At 43.4% G+C, this 19,051-nt stretch overlaps 1 protein-coding gene across 1 annotated transcript; it reads left to right on the forward strand.

Annotated features, from left to right (window-relative positions):
* The first annotated feature begins 5,756 nt into the window (after positions 1 to 5,756).
* On the forward strand, positions 5,757 to 18,279 carry ghitm (growth hormone inducible transmembrane protein). The gene is given in 9 exon segments (NM_001292307.1): positions 5,757 to 5,801; positions 8,471 to 8,623; positions 9,255 to 9,357; positions 10,543 to 10,654; positions 12,621 to 12,762; positions 13,308 to 13,416; positions 15,091 to 15,279; positions 16,570 to 16,741; positions 17,867 to 18,279. Coding segments are annotated over 8 exon segments (1,047 nt in total). The 5' UTR covers positions 5,757 to 5,801; positions 8,471 to 8,491; the 3' UTR covers positions 17,955 to 18,279.
* The last annotated feature ends 772 nt before the right edge of the window (positions 18,280 to 19,051 follow it).

A 19,051-nucleotide genomic window follows, 5' to 3' on the forward strand; every position in this document is an offset into this window, starting at 1 on the left:
AGGTACATAGAACTTAGGTTTAACTTCTCACCCACAGCACGGCACCTCTGACAATGCTGCATTCCCCAGAACTGAAGCTTCAGACTTGACTTGGAGCTCAAAGTCCCAACGTGGGACCTTCTGACTCAATAGCAATAACAACAACTTACATTCATATAGCGCCCATCACAAGGGGTAGTACTGGAATGATCCACCCTAAAGGTAAGTATAGTTCACCAACATGTGTGATGTACGTTTTTTTTAGATTGTCAACCTGTGTTAATAGAGAGGTTGTCTGTCTTCTTGAAGCTGAACTGGCTCCAAGGTGACATACTTGGCAACCAAATCCAGAGCTCTGCAGCTTGACTAGGGATGAGCTGGGGAGTCCAGCATAGTTAACATGGTTTATTTCCTGGAGACCACAGCCAAATGCATTAACTATTCAATTCCCCACAATACTGGCCTGGGGCTTTACATCATTAAAGGCAATCCCTCTTCACTACCATTGAGAGTGTCACTGAATGTTACTAAACAACACATAAATGCTCCCTCAGTGCTTGTTAGCCTTGCAGAAATCATTTAAACCAATGAGGGTTCTCTATACGAGAAACCAAGAAAATGCTGATTAAGGGAGAATTTGATATAGCGTCTTATCATGTTGTTGTAATTAACAGGCTGAAAGGAGCTAGGTTTAATGCCTCACCCAAAGGACAGTACCTCTGACAATACAGCGCTCCCCAACACTGAAATGTCAACCTACACTTGGAGCTCAAAGAACCCACAACCCTCTGATACAACTGCAACAAAACTTTATTAGATTTACATATGCCCTTCATGCTGGGCACTGTCTCAAAACACTTCAAAGGATTTTACTAGAAAATGTAGTGACTGTGTTTCAAGTTCCTTGTCTCACCCTACCTTTGCGACCTCCTTAAACCCTACCAACCTGGCTGCTCCCTCTGCTCAGCGAGCACCAGCCTCCTTCACACCCCACCCGTCCCACCATTTGCGGTCATGCTTTCAAGGTATCTGCCCTCACTTTCTGGATCTCCTTCCCAAGTCCCTTCAACTCACCTCCTTTAAGGTCTAACTTCCTCTTTGACAATGCTTTCGGCCATTTTTCCTACACTGCACTGGGGTGATAGCCTGATACCAGCATGACACCAGTATGAAGCAATAGTAAAGACCTGGTACTGAATGTCAGTCTGTTCTTTTATTGTTAATCATCGAAAATGTGCAATAAATTTGATTGTACTTTTTCATTATAACTTGGACACTTAGCTTTCCCCTCCCAACCAGCAAAGGTTTTGGGCTCAGGGAACAACCATCAAGCCTAGTTCCTGCACAATGGAAGGGCACGATGAACAATGCTAGCTGAGCTTTTTGGCCTCCGATCGTATTTGGCCTGCCAACACTCCATTGAATTCGAACATCCTAGTTTCCAGGGAGTGGGCTCAGCACTGATCCTTGGAAGATTAACCTACACATTAGGACCTATTCAAATACTAATGTTTCAAGGGCATTCTTCCCTTTCTATGAGATCTAATAATCATAATAATTTTTGCATTCGATTCAGGCCCTGTAATAATAATAATCCTTTAATTTGATACATCACCTTATCATGTCATTGAGACGTTTCAAAGTGCTTCACAGGATATGCTGTAAAGTGTAGTGACTGTGTTTTGTGGGCAAAACATGGTAGCCAGTTTGCGCAGAGCAACGTCCCACAAACAGCCATTGAGTGAGTGACTGGGGGTTGTTGGCCAGGACACTGGGAGAGAGAAACTCTCTTCTCTTTTTGAATAGCACCTCCGACAATGAAACACACTCCAAACACTGTATTGGAGTGTCAGCTTAGACTCAGTGGTTAGAGCACTCGCTTTGCAAGTGAGAGACCTGGGTTCGATTCCTGGCAGAGTGGAACCTTGGGCAAGTTTCCTTACTCCACACGCCTGATAATAATAATAGTCCCTCAAGAAAAAAAATTGGTCATTTCAATCCACAACTATTTGTGGGACACTGCTGTGTGCAATTGGCTGCCGCATTTTGCCCACAAATATACAGTCAATTCACTTTTCAGTCTATTCTGTGAAGCGCTTTGAGACGTCCAGAAGACGTGAAAAGCGCTATATCAAAAGCAAGGATTATTATCATTATTATGTAATTTCAAATCTCAACGTGGGGCTTGAACCCACAACCTTGTGACTCAGAGATGAAAGCACTATCACTGACACCACTGAGATGGCTGACATGTAGTCTGTCAATTGTAGGGCTGTTTATGTTTAGACAAATAAGGCAGACAATTTGCACATATTAATAAAATACAGCTGTCCCTTTGTCTTTAATTCACAAGATATTTTATTATAAGCATCACATTTGTAATTTCCTTATGGTGGGCTCCTCTGATCAGCCGCTCTCCTGTATTTGATGTTAGCAGCAAAAGAATATATCCTTCAGCAATAAATAAATAATACTTAAATTTGATATGGAGCCTTTCGTATTAGCGTCCCGGAGTACTTCTTCAGGACGCTACCCCACTTCTCTTTGCTAATCTCACTGGGCAAGAAGTGCTCTGCCCAAGTTGCATGAAGTAGTTTGTGTTTGTCAGTATATTGATTCACTGGGAACACTTTGAGCTGTTTGAACATAAGAAATGCTAATCGATTCTGATTATCTGTGTGCCAGAATGGCATGCAGAGAGCAAGCAGCTGCTGCACATCTCCAACTAGTGGAACCATCACTCAATGGATAGGGATGTGTGTCTGAGATGTGGGCAGGAGGATGGAGGCATTGCACCCACACATTTTGTACTGAGCTTTGCTGCCCACCAGGAAGCTCGCAGGGAGTTCCTGGTACATGCCATCCACCAGTGAGGGCACAAACCCACACTTCTCAGATGTCAAATGACCCACTGATGCCTCCTTGGAGCTGAACTGGTGATATGTTTGGCAACGGAATGTCAGAGTCAGAACTACCGATACTGTCACAGCACGCTGTGCATGAGTACCGTAATGTTCAGTGTGTGGTGTGCAATTGACTGTCCTGGTGGGTGGGGAGGTAAGCAAGGTCTCCTTGGAGCTGATCTGTCAGAATCGAGACAGTTTCTAGTCCAGTTTCTGAACCAGGCTGGTCTGTAATATTCTAGGGCACTGCTGATTGCAACAGGACTTGGCAGGACTTGGAAGGGCAGACCAATCTCTGGGGGCAGTGATTCCTCCCACTCAGCTTCTGTTAACTCTGCAAGCCAAAGCCCTAACTGGTAGGTGGTCCTAGCTGGACAAAGCAGCAGGAAGCTAGCCAGGTAGTGCTCTCAATGGCAAGCTATGCGGTTTGAGGATGTCAGTAATCAGTAACTTGCAGCAAAACCAGCTAATGGTTTCAAGGGTGTTTTGCCAAGCTGAATCAGGGCATTTTGCTTGAACCTGAATTATAGAAAAGGCTGTAGTTAGGTATGAACTCAACCATAAAAAGAGAGTGACCTGGTTTTATGAAGCAGAGGATTGTACTCTGTTTGTGTGGGAAAGCAACACAAGGAAATTGCTGTGTGCAAATGTGGAGTCCTGCAATAAGTAGGAACCTGGTTGTTAGTCGATTGGCGGATTGCTTTTCCGGGGTAATAATTTTTTCAAATAATAATAAATTAGTCATTCAATCCATGATTGTTTATGGGACACTGCTGTGCGCAATTGGCTGCTGTGTTTTGCGCACAAAATACACATTCAATTCACTTTACAGTATATTCTGTGAAGGGTTTTGAGACGGATCGAAATGTGATAAGATGCTGTGTCAAATGCAAGGATTATTATTTTTAATTAAAAACAGTCTGTACTTGCTTTTGTTCATCCAGCAGGTGGCACACATCCAAAATCAATGCAAGATCCTTGACTGGTGGGTGGGGAACACTGGGGTTTCCAGTTCACAGTGTCTCAACCTTTGACTCCAAGACCAATGCTGTCCTGACACTCTACCTGCCAGACATCAAATCCTGATGAACCTCGATGTCCTTCAACTAAATGGTTGAACAAACTTCGATAAACTCAAGCCATCCCGCTTGGGAGAAGGTGACCTTGCTTACGGTTACCTCTTCCCTTCCCCTGGCTCAGCATCAGGCACCGCCACTGTTAAGCACTCCAAGATGCTGCCCCATGTAAAGGGCGCTATATAAATGCAAACTGTTGTTGTTTTCTCTCACAAGACCCGTCTCATCCCTGGCTCCGGCTTTGTCAACGTGTCCTTCGGATGAGACGTTTAACCGACATCCCATCTGCCTGTTCAAGAAGACTTTAAAGATCCCATGGCACAACTTGAAAAGAGAGGGGAGTTTCTCGCTACAGTATCCTGGCCAGCGATCCCCCAGATAGAATTGGTCACTCACTTCACAGCTGTTTGTAGACATTGCTGTGTGCAAACGGACTACCAAATTCACCTGCAAAATATACAGTCACTACTCAGTAAAATTCTGTGAAGCGTGTTGAATATAATAATCCTTACATTTGATGTAGTGCCTTATCACGTCATTGAGACATCATGTGCGCTTCACAGAATATACTCCAAAGTAAATTGACTGTATATTTTGTGGGAAAACATGGCAGCCAATTATGTACAGCAGTATCCCACAAACAGTCGTGGATTGAGTGACCAAATTATTGTTATTTTTTAAGGGATTATTATCTCTGGAAAGCAGATCACCAATTGGCTAACAACCAGGTTCCTACTTACTACCAGGTAAACAGAGGCATATGGAGTAAGGTTTCACCCCACCCATGAATTGAACCCGGATCCTCTCACTTTCGAAGCGTGTGCTCTAAACACTACTCTACAGGACTCCATTTTTTTTTAGCAGAGAAAAGTTTTACTTCTTTGGAAATGAGTGTGTATGGAGTGTGGTGGGGTGCGTGTAGAAATGGCAGTCTTTCTTTACCTCAGGAGGCTAAGCCTGGAAATAAGGGCTTGCAATATCTAAACTGGAAATTCAGCTAGAAATTGGTATTTTACAAAAAAAGCAATGTCCCTTGGATTACAGGTTAAATCGACAACCCATCTGTGGCTGTTATTGTAAAATTTAAAGATCCCAACGAATATACTTGAAAAGAGAAGAGTTTCTCCTGCTATTTTGGTCAACATTCCCTCAGATAAAATGGGTCACTCACTTCATGACTCTTTGTCAATACATTGCTGGATATTCTTCTTTAGAATATCTGAGGGATAAAAACAAAACCTTAAGCAAAACTGCCATAAACGTGTGATGAGCTTGTTTAGGTAATAGCTCATCAACGATAGGAGATCACCCCCCAAAAAATATGCCCATGACACTCCCCCCTGCAAGACCTTCCCAATGAGGGATAAATCATGTCTCTTCGTGAGTTGTTTTGTTGCGTTCTTAGCGGACAAACAGACAGTCCACAGGCAGACACTTTAGTCTTTATTAGTATAGACAGAAGATTCTATGACGTGCTTTGAGACATCTCAATGACATGAAAAGACGCTATATCAAAAGGCAAGGATTATGATTATATTCACTATGTACTGTCACACACTGTGAACTCTGTGTGTCACATACACTGTGTAATCTGTGCCACACTGTCACACAGCTGCGTGGAAAGTGACGTGGTCACAAGGACCCATACACGTCACAACGCCCCTCCCCCTCCACCAATCAGAGGGACGCGCTGATCAGCACGTGACCTCTGGAGCCCGGCGCATTCTGGGGACTGTAGTTCTGTGCGGGAGTGGTGGCGCGGTAGAGCGCATGCGCGAGATTCCTGGCAGAACCTTCCAGAATAGACGTTGGTGGAGGAGAGTCACCGAGGGCCCGAGGCCAGGTAATGACGCCAACCCGGGCCTGGCTCAGGGCAGTGTGTGTACCCGGGCCGGGCTCAGGGCAGTGTGTGTACCCGGGCCGGGCTCAGGGCAGTGTGTGTACCCGGGCCGGGCTCAGGGCAGTGTGTGTACCCGGGCCGGGCTCAGGGCAGTGTGTGTACCCGGGCCGGGCTCAGGGCAGTGTGTGTACCCGGGCCGGGCTCAGGGCAGTGTGTGTACCCGGGCCGGGCTCAGGGCAGTGTGTGTACCCGGGCCGGGCTCAGGGCAGTGTGTGTACCCGGGCCGGGCTCAGGGCAGTGTGTGTACTGGCTCATATCACAGATGTTTGGCAAAAGTCGAGCCTTGTGTCCCCCACTGTGTGTCCATCATCAGTTGTGGAGTCCTGCGGACCTGCCTGGCTAAGATACCAAGAGTACTAAACTCTGTACCCTCATCATACCAGTTCTAGCCAGGGTTCACTGGCATTTTATCGCCAAATGGATCGATTTCAAGATCCTCATATTCGTTTTCAAATCTCTTCGTGCCTTGGCACTTCCCTACCACTCCAATCTGGATAAGCCCACATCCCACTGCTTCCACTCGACTGGCTCTGGCCTTCTGCATGGTCCCTCATGCCCTCCATTTTTCACCATTGGTGGCCGCGCTTTCAGTCACTAGGCCCCAAAACTCTGGAACACTCTTCCTGTATCCCTCCGCCTTGCCCCTTCTTTTCCCGTCTTCAGGGCTTGCCTGAAGACCTTCCTGTTCGACCGTGCCTATGGTCACCTCCGCATGGCTCGTCATCATGCTCCACCACTGTCAAGTGCTCTGGGATGCTACTCTGCATGAAGGGTGCCATATAAATGCAAGTTGTTGTTGAGCTGTGAATTTGCATTGGAGTTGCACTTTGTTGCATCATAAGTGATTCAAAGGGATTACATAATGGCTTCTTATGTAAACATGTTTTCCTTTCCCCCATAACTTTTCTTTTGGAAATTTCTTGTACACTATTGTACTGCAGAAACTATTGTTCTGTAGCACTTCACTGTTTTATATTTGCTCTCTTTCACCTTTTAAACGGCATAAAATGAAACCCAAACTCAAATCTTTTAAGCCGTTCAGGTTTTAATACAAGATCGCAAGCCAGTAATAATAATAATAATCCTTGCATTTGATATAGCGCTTTTCACGTCGGGAGGACGTCCCAAAGCGCTTCACAGAACACGCTGTAAAGTGAATTAACTGTATATTTGTGGGCGAACGCGGCAGCCAATTGCGCACAGCAATGTCCCACAAACAGTCGTAGATTGAAAATGACCAATTTAATTATTGTTTTTGTTTTTTTTTTGGAGGGATTATTATTAGGTGTGTGGAGTAAGGAAACTTGCCCAAGGTTTCGCCCTGTGCCTGGAATTGAACTCAGGTCTCTCACTTGCAAAGCGAGTGCTCTAACCACTGAGCTACAGGACTCCAGTAGGATCTTTCTTTGCTAACACTTCTTGCTCCTGGGTTTGGGAAAAATGCTCTGACCTAACACAGTGTCATTAAGACAATCAATTATTTGTATTAAAAAACATTTACCGGACGGAGCTCCATTGCATTTTTACAAGTTACGGATCTACAAATTTCAGCTGGCAAAATCTTTACATTTACTGAACTGCACAATGGGTGCCACATGCCAGGATTGGAGGCTTGCCACTTTAAATACCTCTGAAGCGTAACTAATCATAGAGCATAACAAATGCCAGGTTATATATTTGTTGCGCAGTCAACCTTCAGGTTCTAGAGCATGTGTCTTGTATGTGTTTTTTCTGAACAATAATATTTTTAAAGGTTTAGAATCATGTACTATTATTTTGGATTCTTTGTTCTAAAATGGCCTCATCCGAAAACAAAACCTGCCATTCTTGTGTTTAGCCACGTGTGTCTGTCATTGGCAAGAAGAGACTATTTTCAAGATTAATGGTAGAAAGGGTTTTACTGTATGACATTACCTACAGGCTTCAAGTGTAATTATTGTGTTGTACGATTGGCTTATAAAACCACTGTGTATTTTTTTATCTTAGATTTGTGGTAGCCTGCATGTCAACTCATGACCCTGTAACACAATCTATTGCACAATATTCCTTTCCTGTATTATATTCCATTGTGATGCGTTTAATGGGAAATTAAAACTACTGTGCATTATATGTTATGTAGCACTTTTTTAGGTACTGTACGAAGCATAATATGCACTCTTTGGTTTGTTAAATAGGTATAGTGGAGGTGCAGCCATTCAGATAAAGATATTCAGGAAGTTATTGAATGTGGAATCACTACATATGTTAGTTAGCGCAATATGGTGGAGATTTTTTTAAACTTTGTACAGATTAGGGTGGGACAATACATTTCATTTTTTTAAATGAAACTTGTTGCAATAGAGCACAAAGAGCTACAGTATTGTAGAATATGTTCAGTCGCCTAAAACGGTCACTAAATGTGCAACACTGCAGTGAATCAGAGTGCCTCTGTCATAATCTGTTAAATGGATTAGAATAAGACTGCAGTAACTTCCTTAACAGTGCCTGACTTCAGAACCTCACTATTTTTATTTTTACCAGTGCAGTATTGCCCTTTGAAGTATGGGAAGAATTCTGGAATCTCCACAAGATATTTAGATGCATTTCCTGTTCTTTCCTTTGACAATTATTAGATTTCCGTGCAGCACACCATCATGTTGGTTGCAAGGTTCGCTTGTCTGAGAAATTTGCCATCCCTGAGCCTGCGACCTGGTCTTACCCAGGGGTCTGTGGCCTGGAGAAATCCCAGCCAGAAAACCACTCAATGGCTGCTGCAGCCCAAACAGGTGAGAATGCAAATTGTTAATCACTTTTAGTTTTAAAGTTTTTTTTCTCATGACTTTATTGTATTAGATGCTTTAGATGTTCTGTAATCTTATAATGGAGTCTTATAAGCAAGAGGGCCCTGGTTCGATTATTGGGCAGAGTGAAACCTTAGGCAAGTTTCCTTACTCCACATGCCTTTACTTACTTAGTAGTAAGTAGGAACCTAGTTGTTAGTTGATTGGCGGATCGCTTTCTGCGGGTAATTTCTGCAAAAAAAATTTGGATTACTCAATTCACGACTGTTTTTGGGGGTCACTGCTGTGTGCAATTGACTGCCGAGTTTCGCCCACAAAAATATACATTACAGTTTATTCTGTGAAGTACTTTAAGACATCACGAAGACAATGTGATAAAGTGTTTTATCAAATGCAAAGATTATTATAGCTAAAGCTCTATGTGAAACTGGAAGATTTACAATAACAGATGTGCATTACTTAAGGCTTTCTGTTCATGCCATCGTACTTCTCAATAGGCAAGTACATGTAAACCGCTTTCATATGAAATTTGTAAGGGACTCTTCCAGTAACTCAGAGAGTCCATCTTTCCACATGCAAGCAACCTGCCCAATAATAGCACTCTATCTTTTTCCAGGGTTATGCCTCAAGGCCACGTTTCAGTCTGAAACGGGCCAAAAGCGTGCGTGAAGACTTCAAGGATGCAGCATACCAGCCTGCATGGGAAACTGCAGCCAAGAGTAAGTCAATGATTTATCAGAGTGTCCTTTGTTGGAAAATGTCTCTGGCTTTATAAGTGGGATAGTTATTACAGGTTAAAATAATATCCCAAGAGTTATAATTTGGTCGGCTTACTGTTCTTTCGTTTTGTCATGATGTAGCTTGTCAGAGCAGAGAATGGAATCTCTCCACTTTGCAAATGAACAGTCTTTACACTTGACAGTAATTACTGTAGTTGGTTTTGGAAGGCTTGAACATAATAAGGCCAATAAAATTGAAAGTTCTTTCTGTTCCCTAAAACAGTTAAATGTTACTCTTGAGTGAGGTTGCATTTTAGTGCAGTACTGTGGACCTAGACAATGCTTGGGGAGTACTGCATTGTCAGAGGTGCTGTCCTTTGGATGAGAAGTTAAATTGAGGATTAACCTTAAAATGTACTTGTTTAGGTGGACTATTCAGAAAGAGAAGAAAGTTTCTCCCAGTGTCCTGGCAAACTCCTCAGATAAAATTGGCCATTCACTTTATGGCCATATTTGGGACATTGTTGTACAGGAATTGGCTGCCACGTTTGCCTACAAATACATAGTCACTACACTTTACTATAGAAATTTGGTGAAGTGATTTTAGAAGTTTCAATCACCCGGTAATGTTCTAAATCAAATGCAAGGATTGTTCTCACCATCTTCAATCTCTTGGATTTCAGCAGATTTGCCTGTGTTTCCTCGATCCTAGGTTAATGGAGCGAAATTCCTCCTTGGTTGAAGTGGCTTGTCTAAATCCCTTCATGCCCTCCTTACCTCTCCAACCATCTTACTCCCCAATCCATTACCTGTTGACTCTGCTCAACTGGACTCGTGCCCTCTGTTCCAACATCGGCAGCTGCGCTTTCGGTTATGCCCCCAAACTCTGGGACACTCCCTCAATCCCTCCTCCTTGCCCCCTCCTTCCCCATCTTCAGGTCGCACCTGAAGACCTTCCTCTTCGATTGTGTTTATGACCACCCCACTGTCCCCCCACCAGCGAGCTTGGTGTCGAGCTCTGCCACTGTCAAGCACTCTTGAGATGCTGCCCTGCGTGAGGGGCACTGTATAATAACGAGTTGTTGTGTGAAAAATCTCAAAAACCTTTAATACCTGAGACCTTTGTCTCCTATACTCAGTTAGCTGTGGGTGAAGGTGTGAAAGATGAAATGATCTTTGTTTCAGTGCACAACACAGGAAAGCTGTTTGTGGCTGGTGGAGCTGCTGTGGGTCTCGGGGCTCTCTGTTACTATGGCCTGGGAATGTCCAATGAGATCGGAGCCATTGAGAAAGCTGTGTAAGTACTTAATTCCTTTTTGTGGGATAATTCTGCGGAATCCTGTAGTGTTTAGCGCGCTCGTCTTGCAGACCCAGATTCGATTCCCAGATCGGGGCGAAAGCCTAGGCAAGTTTCCTTACTCCACACTCCTGTTTACCTAGCAGTAAGTAGGAACCCATTTAATAATAGTAATAATAAATTGGCAGATAGTTTTCCAGGGGTGATAATCCCTCCAAATTATCTGTCCTGTAGAATTCTATGATTGTATGAATGATCCTTACCCAGTGTCCAAACACTTGCACTTTCCAGTTGGAGTTACTGAATATTGTCCAATATTGGGAAGCCAGGTCATTTCCCAAGTATTCCCCTCCCATTGCCAGTCCACAGATGACAATCTCAATCATAGCTGCCTGATTGAGATCAGCTAACTGAACGCCTACACTTTGTAGTAATTCTTATGAAGCACTTTGAAACATTTCAATGACGTGATAAGGTACCATATCAAATGCAAGGCTGATGATTTTTATTATTATAACTAAGTGCAGATTTAAGGATTAAATCTAGAATTTCCTTTTCCACAGTTGCAAAACTGTAGCAACTGTTTTCTATGAAAACAACGTAGCATTCGTGTGATTCCATGAGTACTGAATGACACGTACTCCCCAATTACTTTGCGCAAGAAGCCATTCATGCCTGAGCTGTGACAGTGCGTGTTAGCTTGATGGTAGACCAATTCTGTCTTCCCCCAGCATTCACATGCATCCTCCAGTAGAGTGTGTCAACCAGAAGTAGGAATTCTGAATGATTTTCCTCTCAGAGACACTGAAGCCAATTGTTGTGCCACAGACACAATGGGCCCATTGTCTTTGTTCTGTACATTAAAACATTTCGATACTTGGCTAACTTTTTTTGGTCAGTCAGATTTCTGACACATTCAGAAACCCATCACCATGCTTAAGAGTATCCAAACAAAATTGCATCCCACCTTGACAAATAATTTCCCATGTATTGGAATGGAATACACACACTCTCCCTCGAGGGACCCAACCTGCTTGCCTAATTCCAGAGAGTGTTAAGCGTAGGATGACCAGAGACAAGAATTGGGCTTATTGGCTATTGAATGGCTGATTGTCGATCAAAACTGCAATCTTCTGGTCTATATAGTTTTGTGCTGCGTGAGCTCCACTTGCTGTTTAGGTGAGCCGAAGACTACACTGTTATGTGACAAATATAATTTAAGATAATGAGCAAATGATTGACGGGAGATTTAAAACAACCTTTACACAAACTGGGTGGCTGTAATGTGGAATTCTCCGCCTCAAACTGTAGTTGATGCAGAGTTCATCAATTCTTTTTAAAGGGAAACAAATGATAATAATAATCCTTGCATTTGATATAGCACCTTATCAGGTCATTGAGAAGTCTCAAAGCACTTCACAGATTATACTGTGAAGTGGATTAACTGTGTATTTTGTGAGCAAAACACGGCAGTCAATTGTGCACAGCAGTGTCCCGCAAACGGTTGTGGATTGAGTGACCACATTTTTATTTGAGGCATTATTGCCCCTGGGAAACGATCCGCCAGTTGACTCCTTACTGCTTACTTACTACTTACTGCTAGATAAACAGAAGCTTGAGGAGTAAGGAAACTTGCCTAAGGTTTTGCCCTGCCAGGGAATCAAACCTGGGTCCTCTCGCTTGCAAGGCAAGCACGCTAACCCCTATGCTTCGGGACTCCATACAACTAGATGGCTCAAGAGAAGGATTATTAAAGATGTGTGTGTGGAGGATGGAGTGACCTTTACAGTGGGATTAGACTGGGTGGTTCATGTGGAGAATAGCACCAGAACAGATCTCACGTGTCAATTGGCCAGTTTCTGTGCTGGAACATTGTGCATTATGTTTGAGATGTCCTCCTGACAGCAAAGGCACAATCTTATAAGGATTATTATTATTACTGCTAACTGTGTGATCTGTTTCACAGCATCTGGCCACAGTACGTAAAGGAGAGGATTCGTTCCACGTACATGTACTTTGCTGGAAGTATAGGGTTGACAGCACTGTCTGCTGTAGCGGTCAGCAGGTCACCAATGTTGATGAATCTCCTGATGAAGAATTCCTTTCTGGTAAGCTGTTGAAAGTAAACAGTTTGTACTACAGTGAAGGATGCATTCAGTTTATGGAAACAGTAGCTAGTTAAGGTATTATAATCACCCACAAGTTGCCCACAAAATACACAGTCACTCCACTTTACAAAATATTCTTTGAAGAAATCTCAACGATGTTATATCAAATGCAAGGATTATTATTTTATTATTCTTTGAAGTCACAATGCAGTGTTGGGGGAACACTGCATTGTGGGAGGTGTCATCCGTAGTCCTGTTAGCCTGATCAGGTGGGCATTAAAGATCCCACTGTACTAATTGAAAAGAGAGGTGAGTTTTTCTTTCCTGGTGTTCTGTTCAACAATCCCCCAAATAAATGAAGATGTGAAAACATTTCTATATGCACACTTGCCTTTAGAGTAGAATTTTGCTCATCACTTGGGGGTGTGTGGCATCTTTATTGCCTTTCTGATCAGTAAGTACATTTTAAGAAAGCTGTTCTGTAGATTATGATGGACTACATTTCTCCATTTGATATTCATTAGTTTAATTTTCCCCTTTAACAGGCAATAGGAGCAACCTTCGCAGCTATGATAGGTGCTGGCATGTTGGTGAGATCTTTACCATACACGGAGAGGCCAAGTATGAAACACCTGGCTTGGCTTTTGCATGCAGGTGAGAGATTTGCAAAGCATATAATATAGTCAAAGTCAAATCTCCCAGGAGAGAAAGCTGTTCACTTCATTACTGGAACCTGCGTTTCTAGATCCAATCATCATGTGGATATTTTAGGAACAGCTAGAAATGATGGGTCTTATTCATGTTCCATACGTTAAAGATCCCGTGGACATTAAAGATCCCATGGCACTATTCGAAAAGAGAAAGGAGTTCCTCCCGCTTTCCTGGCCAACAATTCCCCAAATAAAATTGGTCATTCACTCTAGGACGGTTTGTGTGCAACTGGCTGTGTGCAACTGGCTGCTGTGTTTTGCCCAGAATCCCCTTTACGGTATACAATGCAAAATTACATTTGTATAGCGCCTTTCACGTCAGGAGGACGTGGCAAGGCGCTGTGAATATCCTGTGAAGCGCTTTGCGATGTCTCAACAAGTGATCAGGCACTATATCCAATACAAGTATTATTATTCAAGATTGCACTCTGCTGAGAGTGGAAGCCAAAGGACTCACCCTGCCATTTAACAGGACTCCTCCGATCAGTCTTATGAAAACGTTTCCTGCTTCAAAACCTGTTTCCTATTATTGTCCAAAGCTAAATGCAGCCTAAAGAGAAACATTCCGGTTTTGGTGGTTTGCTGAACAATAAGTGCATTCAAGGCAGTTGTTCTATAAAACCACGTCATAAAAAGGAGAGGGAAGAAGGCCACACAGCACTTTGTGTAATAGGAAACCCTTTCTACACTAGGTCCAGAGTATGGCTTGCTCAATTTCTGAGTTGGTTTTACCAGAATATTTGGCCTTTGATTCTCTAGCATTCTAATAATAAAAATCCTTGCATTTGATATAGTGCTTAATCACGTCTTCGAGATGTCTCAAAGTGCTTCACAGATTATATTATAAAGTGAATTAACTGTATATTTTGTGGGTGAATCATTTGGTGAGTTAAAAAAATATTTCACAAATGCTTTTTGCCAAAATTCTTTTGGATCGTATCATTTTGATCATTTTTTTCAACAAAACAAGTGGGAGTGTTGGAAGTTTAATATTTTTAGGTGGCATTTTCAAAACTCATTGAATTTGAGTGAGATCAAGGCTCTTGAGATGGCGTTTACATGGGAAGCCGTTAATCATGTATTGCGGGATAGGAATTCTTCAGACTTGTCAAGTGCTCTGACTGATCCGTGCAGAAGTAGCTGAGCAGTGCAGAAAACTGTCTTGGAATCCCCTGTTGAATTGCGTGTACTTTTTCCAAGTAAGCAGTCACTTTATCATGGATTAAAATGCTGCTGTGTATTTGTAATAGGGAAGGTGTCTATTGAGAATCAGTTTGCAATAAATAAATAATCTGGTTACCAAATCCATGACTGTTTGTGGGTCACTGCTGTGTGCAATTGGTTGCCGTGTTTCACCCACAAAATACAGTCAGTTCATTTTACAGTATATTCTATGAAGCGCTATCAGAAGTCTCAACCTGACAAGGCGCTATATCAAATGCAAGGATTATTATAACTAAATTTAAGGAAGTCTGTAGTGGGTTTTGTTCACTAGTAGGCATGCCCTGATTGGAGTGTGAATGGAAAGCTAATCTGAGAGGTTCCTTGTGTGAATAGGGTTCACTGTCCATGTGAGGCTGCCTACAATCTACTAAACTCTGCTTTGTTGTTTGTTCAGGTGTGATGGGAGCTGTGGTCGCTCCAGTTACTCTTCTCGGTGGTCCCCTGCTGATAAGAGCTGCCTGGTACACAGCAGGCATCGTTGGAGGTCTCTCCACCGTTGCGATGTGTGCCCCCAGTGAGAAGTTTTTGAACATAGGCGGACCGTTGGCTATTGGCCTGGGCTTTGTCTTTGCTTCATCTGTGGGTAAGTGACTTTCAGTTGGCAGGATCCTGCGTGTCTCTCTTTCTGATCAGAACACTGCTATTCCTGCCGATTCTCACTCCAACAGTGATAAACTCATTTACTCCTACTCCTTTGTTAGGCTGAGTGTTTAACACGCTCGTCCCACAAGTGAGAGGACCCAGGTTCAATTCCTGGATGGGGGTAAAACCTTAGGCAAGTTTCCTTACTCCACTCGCCTCTGATACCTAGCATTAAGTAGTAAACCAGTTGTTAGTATTCTCAAAGCCAGTCAGGAACCTCGGCGTTTTGTTCGACCCTGAGCTGTCCTTTCTCCCTCACATCCGCACCACAACTGGCACCGCCTTCCATCACCTCCGGAACATCGCCAGACTACGGCACTACCTCACCCCTCACGCTGCTGGAACCCGGTCCACGCCTTTATCACCTCAAGGCTGGACTATGGGAACTCTCTCCTCGCCGGCCTTCCCGCCACCTCCCTCCACAAGCTGCAGGTCATTCAGAACTCTGCAGCTCATGTACTGTCCCGCACCAGGCTTCGGTACCACATCACACCCACCCTCGCTCGCCTCCACTGGCTCCCCATCCCCCCGAGGATTGATTTCAAGATCCTCATCCTCACCTATAAGGCCATCCACGGCCTTGCTCCCTCCTACCTCTCTGACCTACTATCCCCCTACCTACCTGCCCGTACCCTCCGTTCCTCCGGCTCCGGTCTGCTCCACGTCCCCCGCCCCAACCGCCCTACCATCGGTGGTCGGGCCTTCAGCCTCTCAGCCCCCAGGCTCCGGAACTCCATTCCCCAGTGCCTTCGCATTGCCTCCTCCCTCTCCTCCTTCAAGGCCGGTCTCAAAACCTTTCTCTTTGACCGAGCCTTCAGCTCCCCTCTCGACTCTCTTCCCCCTCCTCGCTCCCTCCCTTCCCTCTCCTCACCCTGACCATTTCCCCCCTCCTCGCTCCCTCCCCTCACCCTGACCATTTCCCCCCCTGCTCGGGTCCTGACCCAACTGTGCAGCGCCTTGGGACGTCCTCCTGACGTGAAAGGCGCTTTATAAATGGAATCTTGTTGTTGTTGTAGTATTTGGCGGATTGCTTTCCGGGGGAAATAGTCCTTCCAAAAAAAAAGTGGTCATTCAATCCATGATGTTTGTTGGACACTGCTATATGCAATTGGCTGCCACGTTTTGCCTGCAAAGTACACAGTGAATCCACTGTATAGTATATTCTGTGTAGTACTTTGAGATGTCATGACGTAATAAGGCACTATATCAATTTCAAGGATTATTATTACAGGCTCCATGTTCTTGCCCCCTACCTCTATGTTGGGTGCTGGTCTGTACTCTGTGGCTATCTATGGAGGCCTTGTGCTTTTTGGCATGTTCCTGCTGTATGACACCCAGAAGGTGATTAAACAAGCTGAGAGCTTCCCTGTCTATGCTGTCCAGAAATTTGATCCTATTAATGCGTAAGTACTGTTTTTCTACTGCTTTGTTGCTTATAGAGTTGTTTCTCATCCTCCAATTACTGAAAATAAATCGAAACTATCATCCAAACCAAAGAGAAGTTGGGTTCTAACAATACAGTCATATGAAATCAGCAGCTAGCTAGTAATTATATACACTCTCAGTACATATCAGTGTAACAAAAAAAAGTGAACAGGGTTTCCACAAAGTCCTGTTACCCCACCATTACAAAACAGCAATATGAAACATTCAGAGGAGCTGAATCAAGCTGTCAGAGATGCATTTCGCCTCATCACTCCACCCATGTTACGAAAGATGACACAGCAGATTATCTGCCATGAAAATGATGGTGCTCACATATACCCATCCTCTCGAGGTCTTAGTACAGTTAAACACTTGTACTGAATACAATGAAGTACTTCTAAATGCAATTAGCATCATTCTCCCACATGTTTCAGTTGTTATTCAGTACACTGTGTAAAAAAAAACAGGTTAATGGGACAACCGGTACATTGTACTGAATGAAGAGAAAGGTTCAGGATATGGGATGGGCTGCTGAGCTCAGTGTTAAAAAGCAGAACCTCCAGTAGTTGTTATTGTTCACAGTATTCTCTGATGGGATAAAGGAGGAGATATTAAATATGGTCAGCGTAAACTGGAAGGGGGTGGGGGAAAAGGCGAGGCAAGAGTCCAAAGACCGGGTCAGAGTATTACAAAGAATGTACTGCACGGAAACAGGCTACTCAGCCCAATCTTCATTCAGACACGTATGTCCTGATCCCTGACTGTTCAGCGCCTTGGGATGTCCTGATGTGAAAGGCGCTTTACAAATGTAATTTTGTTGTTGCTATGTATACGGTGTCCACAAAGTCCCGTTACCCCGTTTTTTTTTTCTGCAGTGCATTCGCCAACAAGTGAAGCACGCTCATTAGTAATATGTATAATTCCCATGTTAATACTCCACACAAAATTTTATTATTCTTCAGTATGTCCTGCTCTGACCTAAATATAATTGTGCTGAATGAACTACATATAATGTGATTAATTATGAAGTCATTCAATCCATTGGAATCAGTTAAGAATATTATGTCTGTTGCCTTTACACCTTGTTTGAATGCTCTCTCTAGGTGTATAGGAATATACATGGATACATTGAACATCTTCATTCGGGTCGCAGCCATGTTGGGAAACGGTGGCGGTAGCAGCCGGAAGTGATTCAATGGATCAACTACCTAATCTTGGACTCTCAATTGGCCCTTGGTGTACGAAATGTACGTTAATGGGTGGACTGAACTTGTAATCAAATTGAAATTCAACAACCCCCAACCCTGCACTCCAAGCTTCTGCTGAAACCACCAAATGAGCATTGGATGGAATCTAGCTTCCTTGCTTCTCCTGTGCGCCTCTGAAGAATAAAATGGAGGTTAAAACGGGGTGTATTTTTTATGTGTATTGTACAAAGATCATTTGCTTATGTGTTCAGGCAGTTTAATTATTTCAAAGACTAGAAATAAAATGTTGCAACTGCAGCTGCACTTTTAGTTAATGATTGTCCTCTTGTCTTGAACTTGCCCACTATGTGATGATCGACTGTGCATATTGGAATACTAGACTTAATAATTTGGAATAATTCTACTTGTGTTTCACCAAAACAGAAGAAATCTTTCAAAGCGATAGAGGTTGATATTAAATTTGAAACTATATGACAGGCAAATTTTCTTACTCCACACGCCTCTGTTTACCTAGAGGTACGTAGGAATGCAGTTGTTAGTTGATTGGCAGGATCGCTTTCCAGGGGTAAAATCCCTCCCCCCAAAAACAAATTCTAAAAAAATAATACTGTAATAATTTGGTCACTAAATCCATGATTGTGGGACCTGCTGTGTGCAATTGGCTGCTGGTTGCTCCCACAAAATGAAGCACTCTTGAGACGCCGTCTGGCGTGGAGGGCACTATATAAATCCAAGTTGTTGTTGAAAATACAGTCAATTTGTTTTAAAATATATTCTGTGAAGTGCTTTGGGACGTCTCAACGTGATAAGGCTCCATATTAATTTCAGCCTGTTCTCACATGATAACTATATCTTCAGTCGGGTGTCTGATACTTACGGAAAACCATGTGCTTAAGAGTATCCAAATCATTGGAAATTCCCGTGTAATGGAATACACCTGAGAAGGATGCATCCTGCTCACCTAATTCCAGAGAGTATTTGCAGGTTGGCAAAACTAAGGGGAATCCCAGAATGTGTGTTCGGGTAACAGCTAGAGTTTAACCAGCTCAAACTGCATAGCATTGAGAGCACTGTCTGACA

Source organism: Callorhinchus milii, unplaced genomic scaffold (genome assembly GCF_018977255.1).
Source record: "Callorhinchus milii isolate IMCB2004 unplaced genomic scaffold, IMCB_Cmil_1.0 Scaffold7, whole genome shotgun sequence".
NCBI classification, from domain to species: Eukaryota; Metazoa; Chordata; class Chondrichthyes; order Chimaeriformes; family Callorhinchidae; genus Callorhinchus; species Callorhinchus milii.